Below are 23,264 nucleotides of genomic sequence, written 5' to 3' on the forward strand. Positions count from 1 at the left end.
ACCAGAGCCTGTGGCAGAGTCAGGGCTCTGGAGACCACGCTGAGCAGCTCCTACTGCCCGTTGTCACCCTGGTGTTAGCGAAAACCTTGCACCAAGCTTTGCTGCTCAGGCTCCTCAAGAAGCACAGTCTGATTTTCAAGGTTGCTTGAGCTGGCCTGGGGAGAAGCCTGCTGTCTCAGCCAACAAGCAAAGTACCAGCCTGGGTTTCTACTCAGAAGTCAGATATGCGAAAAGCAAAACATGCTCTGCCTCTGGTCTGATAATTGCCTGGCCAAAGGTTAGCCTCTGTCAGCAGAGGTGGAGCCCGTGCCAACGGCAGCGCAAGCTGTGCAGCAGAGCTGCAGCAAGGGCTCTCTAACCTGCAAGCTTCTCTGGTACTGCCCAGTGCTGTGACAGATCAACACTAGATAAAGCAGAAAAAAAAAACAGCTCTAGAATGAAATTTTTAGAAAAAAAGAAGCTTTCCTTTTGAAATATATTCTGCAAAAATAGAAGAAACAGTTCTAAATGGATCCATAGTTTCTCCTCACGTTTCCCTGTCCCACAACGGCAACCTCCAGCTTTGCTGGACCCTGGGGAGGTTTTTAGGGAGTCTTCAAGCAGTGATGTTTCCAGCTGGGTTGGTAGGACTGAACTGAACCATACTTCCTACCTTCTCCCTGCCCATGGCCATCCCCCCTGCTCTGCTGGCACAGGGAAGTGCAAAGCATCACCTATTGCCAGGGTGGTGCTAAGCCAGGCTGGAGAAAAACCCTAGTGCACCACTCCTCCTGGGTCTGAAATTCTAGCAAGCTGAACGAGTCTTGTATCACAGATTGTTTGCCAGCTAGTCTTACTTCTTTTCCTGTTCCCATGTTGTCTGCAAACAGCTTATAATATTTTCAAGTTCGCCTGCTGCTCAAAAGTAATTGGAAAAGATTTTTTTCTGGATTTTCTTTATGGTTTGCTATTTGAACTAGATTGCCCGGTTGCAGCTGGAAATATACGATATCCAGGCCCTGAAATAATAAGTAATGCTAAGGTAACTTTCTGATGAAAACATCTAACTGATCAGATTGGAAATGCAAAGTTAACAAGAGATCATTTTGTAGGTAGTGGGACTCAGAACTGTAAAAATTGAGGTTCTGTTTCCACTTCTGTCTCCCCTGGGCTTCTGATATGACCACTCTTACCTGGTTCTTCATCCATGAAGATGAGAAACATGCTATTCCCAGAGTAGTTTAAGCAGCTTTTGAATATATTTGACTATCTTTGTGTATCACTTTGGCCCAGCACACAGCAAACTGAAATGCAAAGCTCCTTTATCAGCATGCTTTTCTGTGGAGGCAGTGCTTATTTGATTGCTCCTATCCTCTCTGTACTTCCCCCAGGTTTTCTGGTTTGTGGGCCAACTTTAACTAAATTTGATAGAGCAGAAGTGGTCACAAGTTGCTATGGTTTCCATGAAACATGGCAGTAGCAGAGAGGCTCTGTCAGTGCTCCCAGCTGAAGGGCACCCAAGAGAGATTCTAGAGATTCCTCAAGAAGAGAAAAACCTTTGATCAGATTAAAGCCTTATCGGCTGTTAGAGAATGCAGCCACAAGACCCATGTCTGTAGGAAATCAGCCTTCACTAGTTCTGCTTAGGACAGCACGTCTTGGCTTTTTAAATGCGTCAAGCTATACTTGTCTTGGATTGTGAAGGCAGGCTGCTTCTATCTGAAATTTTACCATAAGCCCAACATTTCCACGGAGAAGATTTTTAGTTTTGCATGCTTTCAATCAAACAACTCAAATTAGCTTTTTGAAATTTCCCAGTGAAGCAAGGCTTACCCAGAAAAGAAGGTGAAAACTTCTCATGAGAAGTTTCTTTCAGTCCCAGTAGCATGAGAGCTTTTCACCACACTACACTGGTTTTGGGGAAGGCCCACATTAACAACATGATGAGAGCATTTGGAGTTAATAGAGTTAATATACACAGCATAATTACCCATAGCGTTTGAGATAGGATAGGGACGGACTGAGATCTATGTGCTTCCCCAACAATTCTTTAACAACACAACAAGAACATTTGTGATGTCATGGATCACATCATTAGCATCCACTGTGGCTTGAGACAGGTCTTGGTATGCTCCAGTTCCAACTGTCTCCCAAATAACACTAAAAAAGTCTCATGTTAGTATCCTAAAGTTGCCTGGGGCTCAGGCAGAGTAACACAGGGTCTTCTCAAGAACCTCAAGTCCAACACTAAGTCTTACAAAGAAAGTAACCACTAATGCTGCAAAGGGCTTCTGGTTTGGTGGAGGACATACCCCATGCTGCGCCAATAACTCCTGCAGAATGCAAGCCAACATAATTAATATTACTTATTAATTATGAGGCACACAGAAAGATAATGCTACAGTAGGATTAAAAAAAGAAAAAAAAAACAACCTACAGGTATAATCTTTAGTACTTGAACCAACCCTTTAGCTTAATATCCTCATCATTTTTTATTTACCACATCATAACTTGCATCAGAACTCTAACACAAGCTGCCTACCAAGTTTCACATCTGTTAGTGTATGCTACCCATGAAAACGTAAGAGGCTAAGAAACCAGTCTAGAAATACTTCTCTTTTTCCTACCTCTGTTCTCCCTCCCACACCCAGCACACACCACCTTTGAGTTTTGCATTGATTTCATTGCATCACCAAAATTAAACTAACAGGCTGAGTCTCATGCAGAAGCCTTTGAGGAGAGGTTGGAAAATGGAAAGCAAGAACCCACAGAAGCACACACCTGCTCATTCCATGGCACAGTGTACCAAACTTGAGATTTCTGAAAAAAAAAAAATCAGAAATCTTGTAGGTGTATTCACCACTTCCGTAGAAAGGACCAAATACACAACGTGTTGTCTCAGGACTGTCTGCAAGCTTAGAAATTGAAGAGTAGGATTGTGTACCAGCAGCACAAGAAGCCAATCCTTCCATCCCTTTCTGCCTTTCTCTATCAGCTGGAAAGGGATGAGGCTGCAGACATCATGATCAAAGGGGGCCGGTACCAGGTGCTAGGCACAGAAGCATGGTTTCTTTTGCCACCTGTATCCATCTAATTCTAAGCAAAGTGGGAAGATACCAGTGAAGAAAAGGTCGATAATTTAATAAGCTGGTAAGATGACGTTATGAACAACGGGGGACTTAGTTCAAACACCAAGCTTCTAAAAAAACCCGAACAAATGCCAGTGGATTATTCTCTGAGCACAACCTGTGGGAGTTGCCTGTATTGCATTACTCTGGCTCTGGCTGGCTGGCAGAGGCAGCTCTAAGCACCTGTGTCTCAAATGTCAGCAGCTGGGGCTGGTGTCTTCATCACCCACCATCCCCTGCAATCTCCTACAGAGTATGCCCTATTCAAGCTGGAAAATGCAGCACCCAGTGGAAATAGTACTATGTCCCAGAGGTTTGCTGACATAAAGTACCTTTGCTAATACAAGGGCTAAATCAGGCACACTGCTTCTGCCACACAATAATAGACTTCTTCCCCTTCTTGCTCTCTCCCTGACTTTCTCAGCCTCCCTTCTGCCCTGGGTTCTGGAAAGAAATGCTTGGAATGGATTTTTTTCATGCATATTCTTTAGCAGTCAAATATATGACTCACAATTTTTTTTTCCCCCTTCCCTATGTGATAACTCAAGGCATTTTGGTCTCCAGATGCAGAAATGAAAGCTAGCAGCAAAACTAGCAATGTAAGTAATGCACTTGAAATGTTTGGGTTAATTTGTTCGTGGCAAATGCTGCTCACAGCAGCACTTTATAAAAACCTCAATGACAAGTTAGTTTGTTTTCTCACCAAGGTAAAATAAGTGAGGGAAACTTTGCTACAGCTAATTATCTCTTGAAATAGGACAGCTAATGCTTTTATATAGGTGATTTTCAAATTCTGATTTCAATCTCTCTTTGAACTGCAGTTTCAAATAGGCGATGCCTTAATGTTGCTTGTTTCTGCAGAAAAACAATTCCAACAAGAACTTGCAAGAAAATGTTAAGAAGTGAGGTATTTCAGACAGAAAGAAATTTGGGGAACAGTGAAAAGATTTTCTTTGAAAACAAGTTGGAATCTGACGACAAATTTCTGTTACATCATGTTTTGGATGTTTTTTTACCAAGACGGCTGTGTGAACAAGTTGTGTTAGCCTGAGCTTTCAGAGGAGGCTACAGTTTTAGGCAGGAACGCTCAATTACTGGCTTAAGACATATATATGGGAGAAAACCTACTGAGCTGGCACTTCGTGTTGCCTTGGTTAGCTGTGTGTGCTGCTCAGTCAGCAGCTGAGCGACTCATGCAGGGAAGTCTTTCCTGTGGGGGGCTGTGGGCTATATGAGGATTTGTTCGTGAACAAGCTGGAGACTGAGCAGCATTTGCTGAAGAAATTAGCACAGAATGAATGAGAGCATGTCTGACAGAGAGAGAATAACTCAGAAGCTGAAAACGAGAACCGTGTTGAAAAACTGTTTACTGAGAAAGATCTTTTTTCCTCCCTTTACTTGCTTTATCCGGCCCAGGGTTGTGAAGCCAAACCCCGCTGCTGCCATGAAGGAGCTCCTATTTACCCGCAGGTACTGTGGAGCAAACCGTGAGATTTTGCTCTTCCTTCTGAGCGGAGGGGAGGACGGGTGGAGATGCCTGGTGGGGAATCTGTCTCCCAGCTGTATGGCAGGATGCTGGGCAGGGACAGGCCTGGCTCCCTGATGCCCTTTGCAGGACTTCACAAAAGCTGCAGGCAGACCAAGGGCGCTCCCTTTGTGCAGCCGCTGCCCTGAGCTTGTACGACACCATTTAATCCCCTCGGACACAGCGGGGGCCCGTTGTATTTCCTAATTCCTCTGGCTAGCATGGGCTTTTCTGAAGGCTGAAAGAGGAGATGAGACAGCCTGAAAAACCTCCAACCACTTCTGTTTAAATAGCGCTTTTGATCTCCAACTGGTGCGGTTTAGTCAAAGCAGCAACACACCGAAACCTGGAGAACGCAGACCTCGGGAGCTGCTTTGCCAGTCTCTACTCTTCAGGCTGGGGATGTGCCTGAAGTGCGGAGGTGTTAGAGGGGAGGGGAGGGGAGGACCGGGAGGGGTCTGCCCTAATGAGCCTGCGAAAAGGAGCTGGCCCGCCAGTGGGCGTCTGGAAATGCGATCTCTAACTTGCACAGTGCCATTTTTTATTTTTATCTTGTGAGCGTGGTGAAATGGGGCAGGAAGAGCCGGGATGCCACTCCAAAGAAAAGGCAGGTTGCGACACAGAAGGGGGCCCAGACCCAACCCTCCATGTTTCACGTGTGCGAGGATGTAAGGACAGACGTGTGAAAAGGGACCACTGACGTGGGCTGTCAGCAATTAACAGGTGTAAACACCTTTATCTGGAGGAGAACAGCCATCACAGGTTTAATCCAATGTCCAAGGATGTCAGCCAGCTCGTTCCACTGGTTTCATTGGCTCTTAGATCAGGTGCCCTGTCCACAAAATACTGGGCAACTTTGATTGCCCCAGGAAAATGTGAACCTTGTCCTTGTATAGACATCTGCCTAATGACATAAATTCACCCCACAGGAGAGCCATAAATCCCTCTTCATGTTGGTACATGCCTAGTTATAGCAGAGCACTCTGCTGGGAATGGACTTACATAGGTATAAAAGTGTTCAAACTGGTAAAGATTATTCCTATGTAGTACAGGAAAGAAACTGTTTGGGGCTAATATAGCTTTTCTGCTTCATAGTGTAAAATACACGCACCTGAAAACATCAGTACAAAATAATATCACTTCTCAAAAGTAGTACCCAAAGTTGTTTGGACTGCATATGAAACTGTAAAAAAAATTACTATTTGCATTGCATTCCCTATCAGGAGGGAAGGAAAAACCCACAACAATAAAAGTTCTGATTGTTACACTAAAATTTAAGTAGTTCACCACTTTTGCACTCAAGAAGTTTGTCCTATCACTTTTTCTTTTTACTGAGGCAAGCCATTCATATTCTTTAGTTTCCTTAGTAACCCAAAATACTGTACTCGAAACACCCCATTTCATTTAGAAAAGCAAATTCTCTGCATTTTCTGCCATCCAGTGAGGTAAAGCCAGAATAAGTTCCTGTTCATATATGAGACCTGAATCTTGGTTTCAATACACAAATTATTTTATGCTTAGTGAAAAAATAAGTGGGTGTTTAGCACCATATATTATCTTTTTTTACAGTCTTGGTGCAGAAGCTAAAGAGAGCATCGTTGCAGGAACTAAGGTGTCCTTTTTTTTTTTTCTGTTCAGAGGTGGCCATGTCTCCAGGCTGTGTTAGTGGAGGTCCTTAGAAAGCATGTTGGGGGCAAACTGCATGGTGGCTCCCTGTGCTGTCCTTTCACTAGCGAGAGGGCAACCTACCTGATGAGTTGCCAGGCTCACCCTGTTTCCCTAGCTGGAGTCATAAGCAGAATGCTTTCCACATGCTATCTGCCCCTCATGCTAGGGTTCAAATGAAATGGTGGCAAGAAAACAGGAGTCAGGTTGGTGTAGAAGCATGCTCAGTGATGTGGTGGATGTAGGTCTGCTTAGAACCCCACATGAAGTAACCTCTTCAACTCCTTGCCTCAGAGTCCGCAGAGATGTGATGCACAAAGTGGCACTGAATTTCTTTGGAAAGCGTGTGGACAATGTATATAGGAGCAATTAAACCACTCCTTATTGCAATAACTGATTTGCTGACCACTGTGCAAATGGCGTTAATGAGGTCTTGAGCATATCTTCCAGATATGAATTCTGTTACACCCGCCCTGTGCAAAACCCAAAGCTTATTTACATATAGGTCCTGAAAACCAGAAGCATTTTACAGAAGTCTGATATTATCTAGTAACTGTATTATAAAATAAATTGCACTTCCTATGTACTGGCCTATGTAGCGTGTAGTCTCATATCAGCATCCCGCCCAGGATGATGTGCAACATGGACACATGGTCGGCAGCCGTGGTAGCCTTGCCATGTAGAGACTGACCACACAGATAAGGCCTCCTCCTCATTGCCTTGCTGGCATTCAGATTTCACCTCTTATCTTATTCATAACTTCATTTTCATGTTTTTCTCACAGGTTTCTTTGTTCTTCAAGGACTAGTTCCACTGCAATAGATGGCCATTTTGTCCCTGTCTGGGTGGAGCCAGGATATTATCCCAAAGAATTGGCTCTGGGGTGTGCTTTCCGCTCCTGGTCATGTCTACGGAGAAAAGGGGAAGCGTGCTTGCAGGCATGTGGGAGTAAAGCAGTGCTAGCTTAAATCTACCCAGCCCGTGTAATAACAGTAGTGAAAACCCAGAGATATGTCTGCCACCCCCGCTCACCACCATGGTGTGTACCGATGTCTCCCAGGGGTTGGTTGGTGGTGACTTACACCCAGGCAATTGCATCAGTCTGTGTTATCCTTACTGGACAGAGGAAAGCTTCCATTCTGCTGTGCCAGCTTGCCTTGCACTACCCTTTGATACTGCGGCAAGTATAAATAGAGACCTGAGCCCCGGCAGGCAAGGAGGCTGGGCTGCCCACTGCAGGGGCTGGGACACCCCACTCAGCCCCTGCTCAGCACGCTCACAGCTCTTGTCTTCATCAAAGCAGGCAACTGCAGGCCACTTTAGCAACACTTATGGAGCTTGGCATCCTTTGGTGCTTGGTCAAGGCTTCTGTACGTGCCCTGATACCTCCGAGACACATGTCTGGCCAGCACAGCGTAGGTGTGTGCCATAAAACTGGCTAGAAAATGGGCCTCTAAGAGATGCAGGCAGGGCCAGGGCTGAGAAGGTACAAGATATTTGTGGCAAAGGAAACAGATGCTCGCCCCTGCTTTGCACCGCTTTGCTCTGAAGATGCAAGGTATTTTGCGAACAGTCATCTTTCTCTTTTAAAGACAACAAAAAAGCACTTGAAGGGCTGGGTCAATGCCTTCTGAGGTTGCTGATTTGACAAGGATAGCAGGGCTTTCCCTAAGTACAGCCAAGTGAAATTTTTATAGCAAATCACATAAAACGTGACAGGTTTCAAGTTTCTTTGCACTGCATTCATGGAAAGATTTGTAAAAGCGGTAAGCCTTACAACTTACAGTCAAAACCGTACCTAAGGGCAGCTTCTGAGCGCATCTTAAAATCACAGCTTCAGTGTGAAACCAGACAACAGAAAACTCACTGCAAGACAAAATACTCAGAAGGCAAAAGAAAAAGCCCCGGGCCCCTGACTTGGACTGCTTTTGGGTTCACTGGAATCAGAAACTCAAAATAAAAAGCACAGGCTGAAAAAAAAAAAACCCAGATAGATCAAAGCTGGAGAAAATGTTCTCACAGATCTTCATGAAGTGAAACTACCCAATTTCACAGAGTTTCACTTACAAGCAGAAGTGGTGAGCCCTGTGGACAGTATTAAGGATGAATTGGAAATTCTACCAGGTAGCAGCTAACATCACTCTCTGCTTCCCTGCTTTCACAGTTCTTCTATGCTGCCCCCCCCCCCCCCTTTTTTTTTTTTTTCCTATTTCAATTGCCTGAATACATCCTTATAGAGAATTTGATGTTTTGGACTAAAAAGTATCTTGGTCATAAGCCCAGACCTTACTTTGCTGGGACCCAAGTGGAAGAAAAGGAGTTTCTTTTGAAAACTGATTGCATTGGGAATATGTATATTTAATCTCTAGCCTCTTTTCCACTGGCAGCAAGAATTGTGTCTTGCATACGGTATCACTGTGGATCTGCTGGTGCATCCATGGACTTCACCAATGTCCTGTAGACATTTATAGGTACTCTGCTGCTCCAAACGCCACCACTGTTGTCACCCCATACAGTTCATTACTACACTTCAGAGAGGAGATATCCCTACTACTCATCTACTCTTTGGGAAGCTGACTCAAGTCTATACAAATATTATCCATTCTCTAAAATGACTGAAGAGGTAATGAAGTCAGTGTAATGTTTTCTTGTCCTTCCCTCAGACCAGTGATTCACCTAGCCAGTGGCCTGTCTCTCTCTGTGGCCAGTACCAGATGTCTTGGAGAAAGCCACAATTCATTTTGCAGATGACAGACCGGCTTACATGGGAAGCTTGCTTTCCAAGCTTTAACAGAGATTGGTTTGTGCTCTGAAATACATGTAGGAAATGATGGGAGAACTTAACCCTTCCAAAGTTTCTTTTTTCTTTACCTGGCTGGTACCTATTAAGAAACTCTTAACTATATACAGACCCAGCTGTTTTATGGGTATTGCTAAACTCTTGGTTTCAATGGTATTTTTTGGCAGTGAGTTCTAGGCTGTGATCTCCCACTGTTTAAAAAAATTTCCACCATACCTTCTCCCTCATCTGTTGACTAAGCATAGAGAGTGGGTGAAGTGACTATCTGAGCTGTTTTATGAAACAACAAACAAACAGAACACACAAGTAAATGAATAAAAAATCAAAAAAACAATATCTGAGCAAACACATTCTTGCACACTGTGATCTGCAGGAGCATGGAAAGTCCATCAGGCTCATGCCTACAGCAGCTTGCTGGACCAAAGTGCTAAACACAGCATCAAATAATGTGTTGAACTTAAAAGTCCTGCAGTGGAGGGGTTCTGAGGTCCTGAGCTCCCCTGCTGCGTGCCAGAGTCCCTCACCTTTGTGCACCACCTGATACTCATAGCAGCCACCCCACCTCAAACGCCGCACACCCTAATTTAAACTCACACTCTGTGTCTGGGAGGCCTGTGCTGGCACAGGGAAGACAGAGATGCCAGGCAAGGTTTGGATTCAAAGAGTTTCAATCCGTCCTCTTACCCTGAGCCAGAGCTACTTCTTGCTTGCCCTCCTGCTGGGGCTGCTGGACCTGTACTGCCGCCCTCGCCCAGCCAGCCCACCAGGCACCTACACATTTCGGCACAAGCAGCCCAAGCCAGTGATAGAGGTTGTTATAGCTGCGTGGTGCATCCCTCCTCCTCCACTGAGCTACCAGGGCCAGCCAGCTACCCCACGGCAGCCTCCTGTGTGCAAACTCTTGCCCTGTACGTGCAGGAGGCCCTCTCTTGTCACAGGGGTGGGCAACCTTGAATTACCACCTAGTGAGGCACTGCAGCAGGCAGTTTCTGCAGAGCAACATCCCACCCTGACTTTTTCCTGCTGGTGGCATTCCCCCTTAGCTCCTGAGCCCGCTCTGCATTTCCTCCTTGCTCTCCACAACAGCAGAAGAGGGCCTGAGGCTAACATCCCTGCATGGCTCTCTGGGCACCACTTTGGAGGCACAGCAGAGACTGTTGGGACCCAGCGAGTCCCCTCTGCATGTGGTGGATTGTCAAAGTCTCCTGATGGTGGAACAACCTCATAGTTTTACAGAGAAATGCCTTTTTCTTTTCCTTAGGATTGCATCTGCTTAGCTTTTAAAATCAAGTATGTCTATTTCTAAATCCAAGAACAGTGATTTCTTTGCCACTCCTGGTTTAGGTATAGACTCTCTCCTCTCGAGTAACAGAATGATGCAGATACTCATTCTGTGTTCTGAAGTAAAATTCTTAAGGAGTTCATAAATTACTGTCATAAACCTGCCAATAGTACTGGCCTTCATATGCATTTAAAGATAAGCAGACTGTTCTTTTGGGGTCATGCCTTAGCAGTCAACTAAACCATGATTATCTTCTAGTCATGAAAACAATGTAGTTTATTTTCTTTTATATTGAATACACTGGCAGTGTGGGGAAGATACTTTTATTTCCCACTAGAGAGCTACCTCAGAGCTGGAATTTGGCTCCCACACTAAAACACAGTCCAAGGCAAAGCTGCCATCCAACAGTCTCTTATTAATGGCCACATGATAAAGGGCAAGCCAATCTGGGGGATCTGCAAGCCAGCCATAACCCTAAGTCCTTGCTAAGACTGTCATCACAACACACCACTACACTGAGCGTGACCAGTTAAACACTCAGTCTAATGTTTTGGCCTGGGACAAAATCTCTTGATCTTACCAAAGCAGTGTATTCATCTCTGTCAGATACTTTACCCCTTGCTTCACAGAAATTCCTGTGTTCAGGTCTCACAATGTTTCTCAAGGCTTTTAAATGAAAAAAGGCTCAAACAGAGAGAAGGCTGCGTAAATCTGACATTGTGCAAGATTTTTTTCTTCTAGTAAGCCAGGGTTTTTATGAGCTTTAGTTTAATTTCCTATTCACAAGATGGAGTTAGTATTTTATAATGCTGACACAAATTAACTCTTTGTTACAGTTCAGGCAGTCTGCAAAAGTGCTGGAAACTTTTCTCTCTCCCCTACGCAGTGACAGAGTAGTTTAACTATTGTGAAAAAGATAGGTTTCTTCTACTGGGCGAGTGAATGAAAATGCGTGGCAGTGTTGAGTACTGTGCATCTCCCTGAGACACGTGTCTTTGGCAGAGTTACTTCTAGTATATGACCACTTCTACTAATGTCACCAGTTCTAGAGGGCTGAAATCATTATCAGCTTGCTACCCTGCTCCTCATGCAGCACCCTCTGAAGACAGACATTTACTTGTAGGGAGGTTTTGCATGCTCACAGTGTGAGACTGCAGATGTAACCTTGGATAACAAGGAGCCTCCGATCACCTCACCTCTCTGCTCACATACAGCACCAGGGATTTTAGGAGTCTACCAACGTAAATCCCATCACAAGGCACGTCAGATCCACCAGCTTTCAATGAGAAGCAGTATGCTTAGTTATAGGTGTCCATGGATCCAGGCAGGGAAGCCCTTCAGAGCAGGAAGAGCTTCTTGCTAGAGTTTTATTTAGCATTTGCAAAGGAAGAAACCCACAATGGCTGGGCATTACTTGACACATTAGAACTAAGAAGAAAGTAAGCACAGTGTATTTTTCTGTGTTGTAAAAGTGCTCTGGTGGAGTTCATTTCCATTTGATAAGAAATGAACAAAATATTGCACCACAAGTCTTCATTGCCTTGATTAATTAATAAAAAAACACAACAAAGGCAAAACCAGGAGTAACCTTCTTTGCATACTGAAATAATTAGACCTTGCAGCGAAAGGAAAAATGAGGGGAAAGTGCCCTCCTGGAAAATATTGTGCTTCATGCTATTTAGAGCCCCATAAAAACCCTGAAAAAAAGATCAGTTATTCTGTCTTCCTTGGCAGGAAAAATTATTAGGACAGACTAACACCCTTAAGAAGTTAAAAGAAGTAATGAGGTTGGGGAGGTATCATGTAATTATCTAGGCATCCTTTAAAAATTATATATGCAGTCTTTAACACAAGACTCTCCAACAGGTTTTGGTCCCCCTGCCCAAAAGACATCAGTGTATTGACCTGGCCAATATACACGAATCTGTGTCGATCCCTCAATAAAGCCAGCAAAACCGTCCTTATACCATGAATCTTACTAGAATAAAAGTTTGAACTACAGCCTTGCTGATGCAGTCCCAGATTACGGAGTGATGTTTTTCTGTGGGTTGCACTGCTGCAAGACACCTTGTACTCCTAACACCAAGCCCAGACCGTAAACTGAAAGAGGCCTTTAGGAAAATGAGGCCATCATTAAAAGCAGAGCCGGTAAACATTTGAATGTGCTCAGCATGCAGAGCATGCCGCTGGAGGTTTCAGTATAATCCTCATTTCTTTACCTAGTGGCAGAAGTGAGGACCTGGTGTGGTGTGATAGAAAAAGGGCCATATCCTTTGTGGTGTACCACATTCAATTAATATGTCAGGCTTTCTACGTCTGTCACTGCTCGCAGGGGCTGGAACAATGGTTCTGCTTCCCCACTCCCCTCTTTTTTTCCCAATTTTCACATAGTATCGAGCTAGAAAAGAGTTATGGATTTCCTTCTCAGTGAACTGCATGGACTGATAAAGTGAAATCCATGGCAGAAAACAACTTGTTATTTTTCCCTTTACCTCACGATTTCAGTTAAGAGAGAAAGTGCAATAAATTTTGGCGGGAAAGAAAGAAAAGAGACAGTTTTGGACATTTCAAATGGCTGGTCTATGTAAACACTATTGAGAAATAGGGGTGAGAACAACCGACCCTAGGGATGACTATTTTTCTTGCTCTGATGCCCAAACGTTACTTTTGCTGCACCCAGGATTTTGAAATTGTGTGAAGTTCATTTGAGTAAGGAAAGGAACAAAAAGGGAACTGCTGGAAAACCGTCACAGCCTTCCACATTCAAACACAATATTCTTTCGCAATGATGAAACATTTGCTTTTAAACTCAACCGAAGCACTGTTGCCCAAGCATTTCTAACACTGTACATACCAGGATCTGCACCAGGATTGCCAAAACTGGATGAATATCTCAAGGTATCTAGTGTAAGACTTCTAGACTAGCAAGACTTCTAGCATAGTCCATGAAGAAACACAAAACACTGGTACGATAATAATGCTAACAGCAATAATGACAACTGTAATTAGGAGGAGGATAAAACCCGTTCTGGAGTGTTGGGTTAAATCACTTGCTGGATTAACCAGCTTTGATGAAACTCCACCTTTTCTGGACAAATCTGTCCCTGGTCTCCAACCAGCTGCTATCAGGCTGTTTGAGCTCCTGCCTGCAATACAGCCTCTGCTGTCCCCGTCCCATCCCGTGGGCTGGCTGTGTTCTGGCACTGGCTGCAAGCACTGCCCCGTGAGGCTCACTCTGTTTGTTATTTTATCAGAAGCACAAAATTTCCTCAATAAGTCTTCCTGTGCTACAGATTAAACAGTAAACAGTTGGGTGAGAGAAAAAAAAAAAAAAAAATGCTGGCGAAATGCAGGAAGATCCTTCTTGTTGTTCTAGCAGTATTGCTTCCTTTGCTTGGTAGGGGTGCTGAGGAAATGTCAGCTGCAAGCGCCGCAGAGCAGTTCGCCGCTTCTTGCTCAGCCTTCAGCATCTCCCCTGCCCAGGCTAGACGGTGCTGCGAGCCCAAGCGACTCAGGCAGCTCGCTGCCTCTCAGCTCTCCTCCGGTGCCAGGAAAGACAGACGTAGAAAAACTTTTGACACGGGAAGAGGGGGGAAAGGAGGGACACAGAAAAAAGACCTGAAGCAAGGTGGGAGAGCGGGCTAGCGTTTCGGCAGGCTGCCCTCCGCCCGCATCCCACTCGAGCGAGCGCTGGTCTGCAGGAGCGGCAGGGTGCCAGGGGAGCCGCTGCTTGTTGTGACACAGCAGCTGGGACGAGCCTTCCGCATTCCCCAGCCCCGCTTATTAATACGAATAACTCATGACTCACACCGACACCGCCAGCGAGGCCGGGAAACATGTAGTCTGTAGCTATAAAGAGTTATGAAGTGCTGCTCTCTGGCAGCGCCCCGGCCACGCTCGGCAACCGACGAGCTTTGTGCGCCTTGTCATCTGCAGAGGCACAGCCCTGCTGCAAAAAGGACTTGAGCAGTCAGAGGGCTTGCTTGGAAAGGGGAAAAGTTCAGCTGTAGCATGAGCTATTTAGGAAGGTCATTACAAGGAAGCGGACAAGTTTCTTGTGCCAGTCCCTGGCTTACTCGTATGAATAACCCATGACTAAACCATTAGCTCCACGGGGGGTTGTGAGAACATTACAAGGAACCTCTGAGTGCGCTTGGTCACTGGTCAAAAAAGACAGATTGCTGGGTGAAGTCCTTCAATCCCCCCCTCAGCCTTTACAGGACTGCTTCATTCCTCTAAGGGTGGCTGAAGCCGATAACTTGCAGTCATCCGAGACCTGCGTGGCATCAACAGAAACTCTCAGTTTATCCACACCGCTTCTTTTCCTGAGCCACGTGAGTTGCAGCTAACTTTAAGCAGGTTTCTGAGCTTTTTCTGACTTCTCCCTGGTGAGCATGCCTTTACCTAGGCTGATGGTCTAGCGTAAGTGAGACAGCATCACGCTCTGCTGGCTGTATGCACCAGCTCACTCCCCATGCTTCAGCCTGTAATACGTGTCGTATGCTGTTGGGTGTCATTTTTCATGGCAGTGGCTCAAAAAGTCACAGTTCTGCCAAAAAGAATCAAAAGGGGCTTGTGCTACTGCTGCTGTATCTGCAGTAGTTCATGTGAGTTATTCTAGCCCACTCTGATTTATGAAGAGAAAATTCACAAGCATGCAATGGCTGTTTGAACAGCTTAAATGAGTCCTTGTTATAATCTCTTTAACGGACTGATAAGTAATGAGATGGTATTCCTGCAGGCTCAGATATTAGCTTCGATGAGAGCACCTCAAAGAAAACTGAAGTGGGAAAAAGCATGTACTACAAGAATGTCCCCAGATACTCTCTAGACATGCATTTTCTTAAGTATGGGAAAGTAAAAAGTATATTTAGAAAGTCTGAATGGCACTTACCTCTCAAGAAGTGCTGGTAAGAAGGAAGTGACTCAAATATGCTGTTTGAAGCCATTGTTTCCTCTTTAAAACTCACTCTCTCTTTACAGTGAAGGAATATATGATTTCTTCTACCTTGGGGAGTGAAAAATGAAGCATGGTCATTGCTACCACCCTCCTCCCAGCCATCGCGCTGTGTTTTATCCCGCTGCCTCAGGAGCAGCACAAAGCGGATTATAAGGTTCTTTTGCTAAAAGAACTCCGAAATTGTTTCTTAAAAAGAAAAAAAAATAGCGGATCGGTTGTGGTTGATGATGCTTACCACTCTACGAAACTCTGTGGTTTGCAGTCAAAACGATTCGCCCTGCCTGCTGACCAATATCCCGGACCCGCTCTTGTGTGACTGCCTCTGTACCCAACTTGTGGTTCTGTGGTTGTTTATGAGGCCCAAAGAAGTGTTTCACACAACCAAAATTACAAATTTAACTGTTCCCCTTTCCAGAACCTGCCTCCATTGGTCCCTTTGCATCACGTGACCTGAGTGATGTCGACTTTCTTTTTTTTTTTTTTTTTTTAACTTTCTGAAGTCATGCCCTACCCACTCCACCTGCCCTCCCCGGGGCTGCGCGAGGCAGCGATGGAGTCTGCTGAGGGAGGGAAAAGAAAAATGACTCACCGTCCCTGATGCTACAAATGGTCTTGCTGAGTTAGTTCAACTCCGCTTGTTTTGTTGTTTGTGGTTTTTGGAACTACTGATTATTTTGATAGAGATTTCATTGCTGCTTATTCAATAGTAATTCAAACCCGAGTATTAGTCTGCTGCAAAGGCAGGATGTGTAAGTCATCCTGTAAAACATTAGGAATCAGCTGTAGGAAAGACCCCTGGCTGGGGAAAGGACACTGTAAAGAGTTTTTTTTTAAATAAATTAAAAAAAAATAGTAAAAAAAAAAGAGAAACTGTCAGGGGAGACCAAAAAACCAAGCCAAACCAACACTATCTTGAACCTGTATGATGGCACCCTCTAAGGAATGCTTGAAGGTTGCTAATTTCTGAGCCCACTGGGAAGGTTTGTAAATTACCTCCATAGGGTCGAATCCAATAGTCCTTGGTTAGCACAATTCCTCTTCCCACCAGAAGGATCCCTACCCAAGAGAAAACCTAGTAAAATCCTCAAGATTTAGCTCAGCATCTCTTGAGATGATAATGAATCTGTCCTGTCCGAAATCTTCCCTTTCCTTCTCCTTCCCCAAAAGACGAAAAAAAAGAAAAAAAGAAAGAAAAAAAAAAAGGGTCCTAAACCTAATAATCAATTGTCAGTTCTGGCTCTGGCCCTGACAATGCAAAAATGGGGAGAAAAATCACTTGCTACAGCACAAAGAAGTGGTTGCTGTGCCACCTTTTCTCTCCTTTTCCTCTCTCCTGAACAGTGGGCAGCAGCCCTTTCCCACCTCGCTGCGAACCAGAGGGCGCCTCACACCTGTGCAGGCTGGGGTTCAGCACTCCGAAACCCATGAAACCTTTGCCAAGAAACCCGTGGCAATAAAAGGACTGCACCGATAGCAGGGCTGAAGCAGAACGAGACTCTCCCCGCACCCTCCGACTGACTATACCACAGCGAAAGAGCTCCCTTGGAAGAAAAGCAAGAAGCCTTCGCAATATTATCAAAAATACTGGTAGGTGGAGCACAAATACGTAGCAACACAGTTCCTCCCGCAAGGAGCTCACAGTCAAACCCCCTGGCAAGCAGATACCTCTTGTGCAGACTGATGCCAGACTTCTGTGAGGCTCTGCAAAAGCACCTCCCGCATTGAGGAGCAGGGATCCCCAGACAAAATTAGGTACTTAATGGGTTTGGATTTTTTCTGCTTGTTGCAACTGGAAGTAGAATGCCTTTTCCCAAGACTGCCTGCATTTCTAGCGCAAATGCAATCTACCCGAGCATCTTGGCTTCCTTTAAGGGTTAGCGGGGAGCTGCATGTGCATGTGCAGTAGGTTTTCCTCAGAAAAGTTCAGTCTGCTGGAGCAGAATCTTTTCATGATGCAAAAGGACGTGGCAGTTCTAGCGACACATATTACCTAGGAAATTGGGAAAATTTCCCACATGAATTTCCAGAAAAAAACCAGAGCATTTCTGAGCAGCAAGAGCAGGAAGTTTAGGACACTTTGCTATCGTGCTCTGAGCCTGGCTCAAACCCCTGTTGCGCTTGAATCAGACCAGTAACTCAAAGCTTGGCTTTTTTGCTTACCGGCTCTTCCAGAGCCTACCGCAACTAGACCAACTTTTTGGCTGGTCTGGGATAAACCTCTCCCCGCTCCCGGACCTGGATTCCTTCTACTCCCAAGTCAATAATTCAACAAGCATCCACCGAAGACGAAACCTGACAGCAATGCTGATGCCCTTAAGGGCGCTTTCCTGGGAGGTGGGATGCTCCCGGGGGGAGGACACACCGCTGTCCTGCCTGGTCCTGTCCTGGAGGCGGGGGCAGCATGTTCCCGGGTGGGATGCATGCACCCAGGGGGGATGCATGCCCCCGGGCGGGCGCTGCGGGGCCGGGGCCGGCAGAGGGAGCTCAGGCTGGAGGGACGAGCCCGCAGCCCAGGGAGCAGCGTTCCTGCGGAAGGGGAAGAAGCCCGAAGCCTGGAGTCTTAAGTGATCCAGCAACGTGGCTGAACCGGGAGTGGATGTTGGCTCCAGTTTTCCCTCGACTGCCTATGCGGTTGGGTTGTGCCATACGGTGCAAAGCGGCTGGAAGTTAAGCAACCGGCCATACATTTGGCCAGCACATAAGCAAATTTTGGCTTCACTTTCTCAAGGGTAGCTGCCCCAGAAACCTAATTACACAAGTTTAACTCAGCTAGTCAGAGTGCAGAACCAGGACCTTATGGCACATTCACCTGAGTGTAAGCCAAGCACCCAAATTTCAGAGAAATCTGTCACCATATAAAAAAGAGATTTTTAAAGCAGGGACACAAAAGGGACATATAATGTGCTGAGTTGCCTGTGACTATCTATCTGCTCTGTCCCAAAAGGCAAGATGTATTATGGAGATTTTAAATGGCATCAGAAGTTTGAGATGAGCTAACAGCAACATATTTCAGTGAGTCTGAGGAACCAGGCTGCTGCAGGGATGTGTTTGGGTAAACTCACTGCTATGGCAGGGAAAATCAGATCCCTTATTTCTGACCCTTTGTCTTGGCATCTGGGAAAGAGACCTTTCCTACAGGAGCTCTAGTCCTTGGCTGCTTCAGAAGGCAGCAGCAACCACAGCTTTAAGTCACTATTTGTGCTGCATTTTATTTCTCTTCTTTTTCTAGTACTCAATGGGCTGGGGCAGGAGAGCTGCCAGGGTTGGGATGGACACCCAGACAGGCAGAGCATGTGCTGTGAGCATCCACAGAGGTCTCAGAGCTCTGGGCAGCACCCAGCAGCACAGCGTGCCAGCGCACAGCGAATGTCAGCTATGTTAATACCTTCACCTCAGTCATCTGCCATGAAGGCCGTGGCATAGCTATGCTATGCGACAAGCAACAGTTGGCCTGGTTTTGTCATCTCATAGCTAGGGCAGATGATGCAAGGGAAAAGCCCGAGTGTTTCGACATGTAGGCTGCCACTCCGGTCTCTGCTCTGCCAACAGTCAGCTGCAAATAGTACACAGGAATATGCTATATTAAGGTCTAACCACCTTGAATTTTCAAGGAAAGCACTGTACTATGTGAGTCTGTGCTACACTCAAGCATGAGGATGGACAAATATTCTCCAAGGCCACTGCTATACCCACCAGAGAAGCCGTGAATCCTAAAAAAGTGGGCAAGGGTTACTGGCAAGGCTGAATGCATCATGGTACTGTTTTATGCTGGGTACACATCAGCTGTTCCTACAGCCCTACAATAAATCTATGTCAAAATGTACTGTTAGTGTAGCTGGCATTGCGCGGAGGAAAAGAATAAACTGGATCATTTCACAATCCATGCCCCAAGGAGGGCATCCAAATGTTGCTACGTGAGCTGTGCCATCATTAATTCCAGTCTTTTTTTTTTTTTGTTAAAGCTGTCCTGTAGTTACTGTAAACAGAGGCCCTTAGAAAACTCATGTGACTGGTACTTAGACATCCTTTGCTTTCTAATGAATAAGATGTAAGATGATGGTTAACCTTCAGGGAGTAATATCAGTCTTAGATCTAGAAGCTGACACATCATGAAAGAAATTAACAAGTGACCACGTGACAATGGAAAGATCAAATTATTACGTCAGTAGTCATTTGTTTAATTTGGTCTATGGGGTAGGACTCAAAGATTTAGGGGTACTGAGGAATTGGTTTCCTGCATTAGTACTGCAGAGCATGGCCCCGTTGACTGGGGTTGCTGGCTGGAACATGACATCCAGTAAACATGCCCTGACACCAGGCATGTATTTACACTGAAGTCTTGGCCAACAGATCCCATTTGGAATCTCTTAAGGTTGCCAAAATTTGGAAAAAAAACACTACCACCCCCTCCCCCAAGCCCTCAACAGAAGTCCAGTTTTTTAAGAGCGTATACTTAAGGTCTCACTGGTAGGAATGATAAATTAACACAGAGAAAGCTCTGAGCACCTAGATTTATCAGTCTCTACATCTAAACTGTCTTTTTCCCCTTGCAGAGCACAATAATCACCCAACCCCACCAAGGTATGCCCCAGAGGCCAGCCGCCTTTCAGGCTGCAAAATCCCGCAAGCTACTGAGAGGCCCAAACCAGAATGATTTAGGGATTATTTTGGCCGCTCTCAGGAGGTGTTGGGAGGTCAGGTTTACAGTTTGAGGTTTGACACAACAATGTAGGGAGGCGCGCAGTCTCTCCATCTGCCCTACAAGTGACCGGCTGTACATAAACAAAGGCTTCCTTCCCTCCACTGATAGCAGCCTCTCCGTTTTCACCCTCCTTTCAATTTAGACTGGCTTTAATCCCTTGAGATCTTCCAGACAAGACACCATACGTCTCAATGCAGCAGGATGTGCTCGACCCTGGGGCATAATCTGCATGTTAGATACACTCCGCTGCTCTGCCCCAACACAAGCGAAGCCTGGACTTAGCGGTGTGAAATGCGTGGTGTGCCTGGCCAGCCGCAGACAAAGCTGGTTGGGTTCAAACACGAGCAGGGATGGACAAGTGCTAAACGGACCGAGATGAGTCAGAGCAGGAGAATAACAGGAGGATGCTGTTCCTTTACATCCACTTGTCCCATCCATGGGGCAGAGCAAGATGAAAGCAAAGCAAATGCTCTCAGTGAGAGGACAAAAAATCTCCTTGAGGCTAGTGGGCAAGGGCAAACTCCAAATCTGGCAAACTCCAGCTTTGGTAAAGGCCCTAGTTGGTCAAGGCATACCACACTGCCCTTCACAGCCCCCAGCATACCCAAAAGAAACACGACCCAAGTTCTCCCTGTCACAGCTTTGCATGCTAAGGCTTTTGGCACATATCTTGCAGAGAAGAAACTGAGAGGAGGTTAGAAGCTGCCTGTGTATTTTGCTCAATACATAATTTGTATTTTCCCTCAACACTCCCCCTTGCTTTCCACTTACCTGGAAGCCAAAGTGAAGGCTTCAGGCTTCCAAGAGCTGCATGAGCCTCCCTCTATCCCTCAAGTTTTCAGCCTTTCTAAAAGAAAAAAATTGCCAGTTGCCAAGCTAGACCCTTGACATGCTAGTGCTGAGAGGCTGGGAATATCATGGGCCAGGCAGTCCTGCAAAATCACCGTGGAATAGCAGAGCATGACTTACAGAACAGCAAACTTGTATTGTAGTGAGCCGGAGCTGCTGGCACTCATTTGCCATGAGTAGGGAGCTCTGCCTTATGGTGGCCTCTCATAACCTTGTGGATGAGGTGTAAGAGTTATGAAAATAATAATTAAAGCAAAAGCGGAGGAGAAAATTCACCAGTGATGAAGTGGATCTGCCTGCGAATTGTGTCTGTCAGTCACCACAGCAGAGGAGAGCATGGAAACATTTTAAAACAACACCCAAATGTTTCACTCTGGCAGTTTCAAAATAAAATGCTTTAGGTTTTAATTTCAAAATTGACCCAGATTAAATAACTAAGCTAAAAAAAGGACTGACTTAAATGAACAGTTTCCTTCTGGTCTTCCTGTTTTGCAGCCATACCAAAAATGCTACATCAGAGCTGCTGCAGAGTGCTCTGGTACAGAAGCCTGACCAGTGTCACTCCACCACATTTGGTCCTTTTCCTCCCTGGATTCAAGAGCTGCTTTATTTATGTCCAATAAATTTCAGTAATGGAGTTTGGAGGGTTTTTCATCAGCCTTTTGCTGGTGGATTGAAATGAGTCAAATGCTTGTGGCCAGTGAGGGAAAAGGCAGAAAAGTGGGAAATAAAGGAATAATAAGAAACTTGCAGAGAAGGAGAGGAAAAGGAAAGTTCTCAAAAACCCAGATAAGAACCTAAACATGTTTGCACATAGTAGCTCACATTAAACTTCTGAGAGTTTTGAATTTTCCGGCAAATTTTGCAAAGGTTCAAGGCCAGCCCCAATTCAGATCTGTCCTGCGTGTCCCTTAACTCTGTTAATATCAGCAATGTGCTAATCCCTGGGGACAGACACAGCTCTGTCTAATTAGAGGTGATGTGCACTGATAAAAACAAGCAATTCCCCACCCTATTGAATTTTTTCTTTTTCTCTTACCTACTGGGGAGTAAATTTCAGCCGGAGTCCCAGCCCACACATCCATTGATAACTGCCACCACTTTACACTGTCTCAATATCTGCACCAGCAAAACCCCATTTGGATGAAAATAAAATAGAGAAACAGCTCGAGGCAGCTAATAATATCCTGACGCTAACCAGTGGCAAGATTTGAACTTGGATTAAATATGTAAAGATTGAATTTGAACTTTTCTCAGTAAAGTCACAAAGCAAATACAGTGAAATAGTGAATATGAATACATAGAATGCTTACCTTACTTCGTGTGAGTTGTTTTACTAGAATCAATGGTAAAATGGGGGTACTCATGAGTGGGGGAAAATTTTGCAGGATTTGCTGTCTCTTTTGTTTCATGTTTTTAGGCACACTGGTAAGATTGTCTAGATATTGTAATGAGCTATTGTTCCACTGTTTACTTGTTAGGATATACGGTGATATTTTTTCAAAGCAACTCATTGTTTTCCAATAAATGTGGGAAATGAGAATTTAAGTATCTACTTAATAAGAAGTAGCTACTTTAGAAACAGAAATGATTCAGGTGATTTTGTGATAAAACTTCAAATTACTTCTCTGCTACTTCTCCCCAGGCTTAGAGAATAGTGCTTGGCATCTGTTTCACAGGGGATGCCTTTTTCTGTCAAATTGCTCAGAAAATTCTTTAACATTTATGACAGGGCTCTCTCACTGTAAGGATATCGGCACGTTGTGAATCATGAATACGTTCAATCTAAAGCTGGTAACAGGTTCTCAGGGACAGTTGCTGTTTTCGTGGCCGTCTTTCTGGTACGTTGCCATGCCATGAGTTGGCTCTGAGTGAACTAGCTCGTGGCCTGGGACTTGCACCTGGTTACTGCCCTCTGCCAAAATAGTCTGCGACTGCCTCTGCACCAAGCTCCGGTGTGATCTAGTATGAAAGATGGATGGATGCCCGCCCAGTGTAGCCCCCATAAACAGCAAACAGATTCCTGGGGAGGATTTTCCAAAAGCTGTGCAAAGGATTCAGGTACCTAGCTGCTAAAGGAATGGGGCTGAAAAATGCCTACCAAATGTCTTTATATGCCTTGAATAAAAGTTACTCCTAGTAAGCTTTAGCTGTTGCCCCCACCCCATTCTGATCATGATTAGTTGGCTCATTTTCTGCAGTTGTGACTAGGAGCAGGGAACACGTCTAACAAGCAGGATCTGGAAGGACCTTTTGGGGTGTAAGAGGTAGCACAGAGGAAAGATGACTGTGATGTAAAAGAGTGAATAAGAGATTAAGGACCATCCATTGGCAACAGCAATTTCACTACATGAGAAAAGTCAAGAGAAGGAAA

General features: G+C 45.2%; 1 protein-coding gene across 1 annotated transcript in view; it reads right to left on the bottom strand.

Moving 5' to 3' along the window:
- The window catches only part of RUNX1 (RUNX family transcription factor 1), a 169,569-nt gene extending 154,241 nt beyond the window's left edge, over positions 1–15,328 (bottom strand). The window contains exon 1 of the mRNA XM_074144721.1: positions 15,274–15,328. Within this exon, the coding sequence (XP_074000822.1) occupies positions 15,274–15,328 (55 nt within the window). The remainder of the gene's footprint in view (positions 1–15,273) is intronic.
- Positions 15,329–23,264: the final 7,936 nt, after the last annotated feature.

This window comes from Numenius arquata, chromosome 1 (genome assembly GCF_964106895.1).
Source record: "Numenius arquata chromosome 1, bNumArq3.hap1.1, whole genome shotgun sequence".
In the NCBI taxonomy this organism is placed as follows: domain Eukaryota; kingdom Metazoa; phylum Chordata; class Aves; order Charadriiformes; family Scolopacidae; genus Numenius; species Numenius arquata.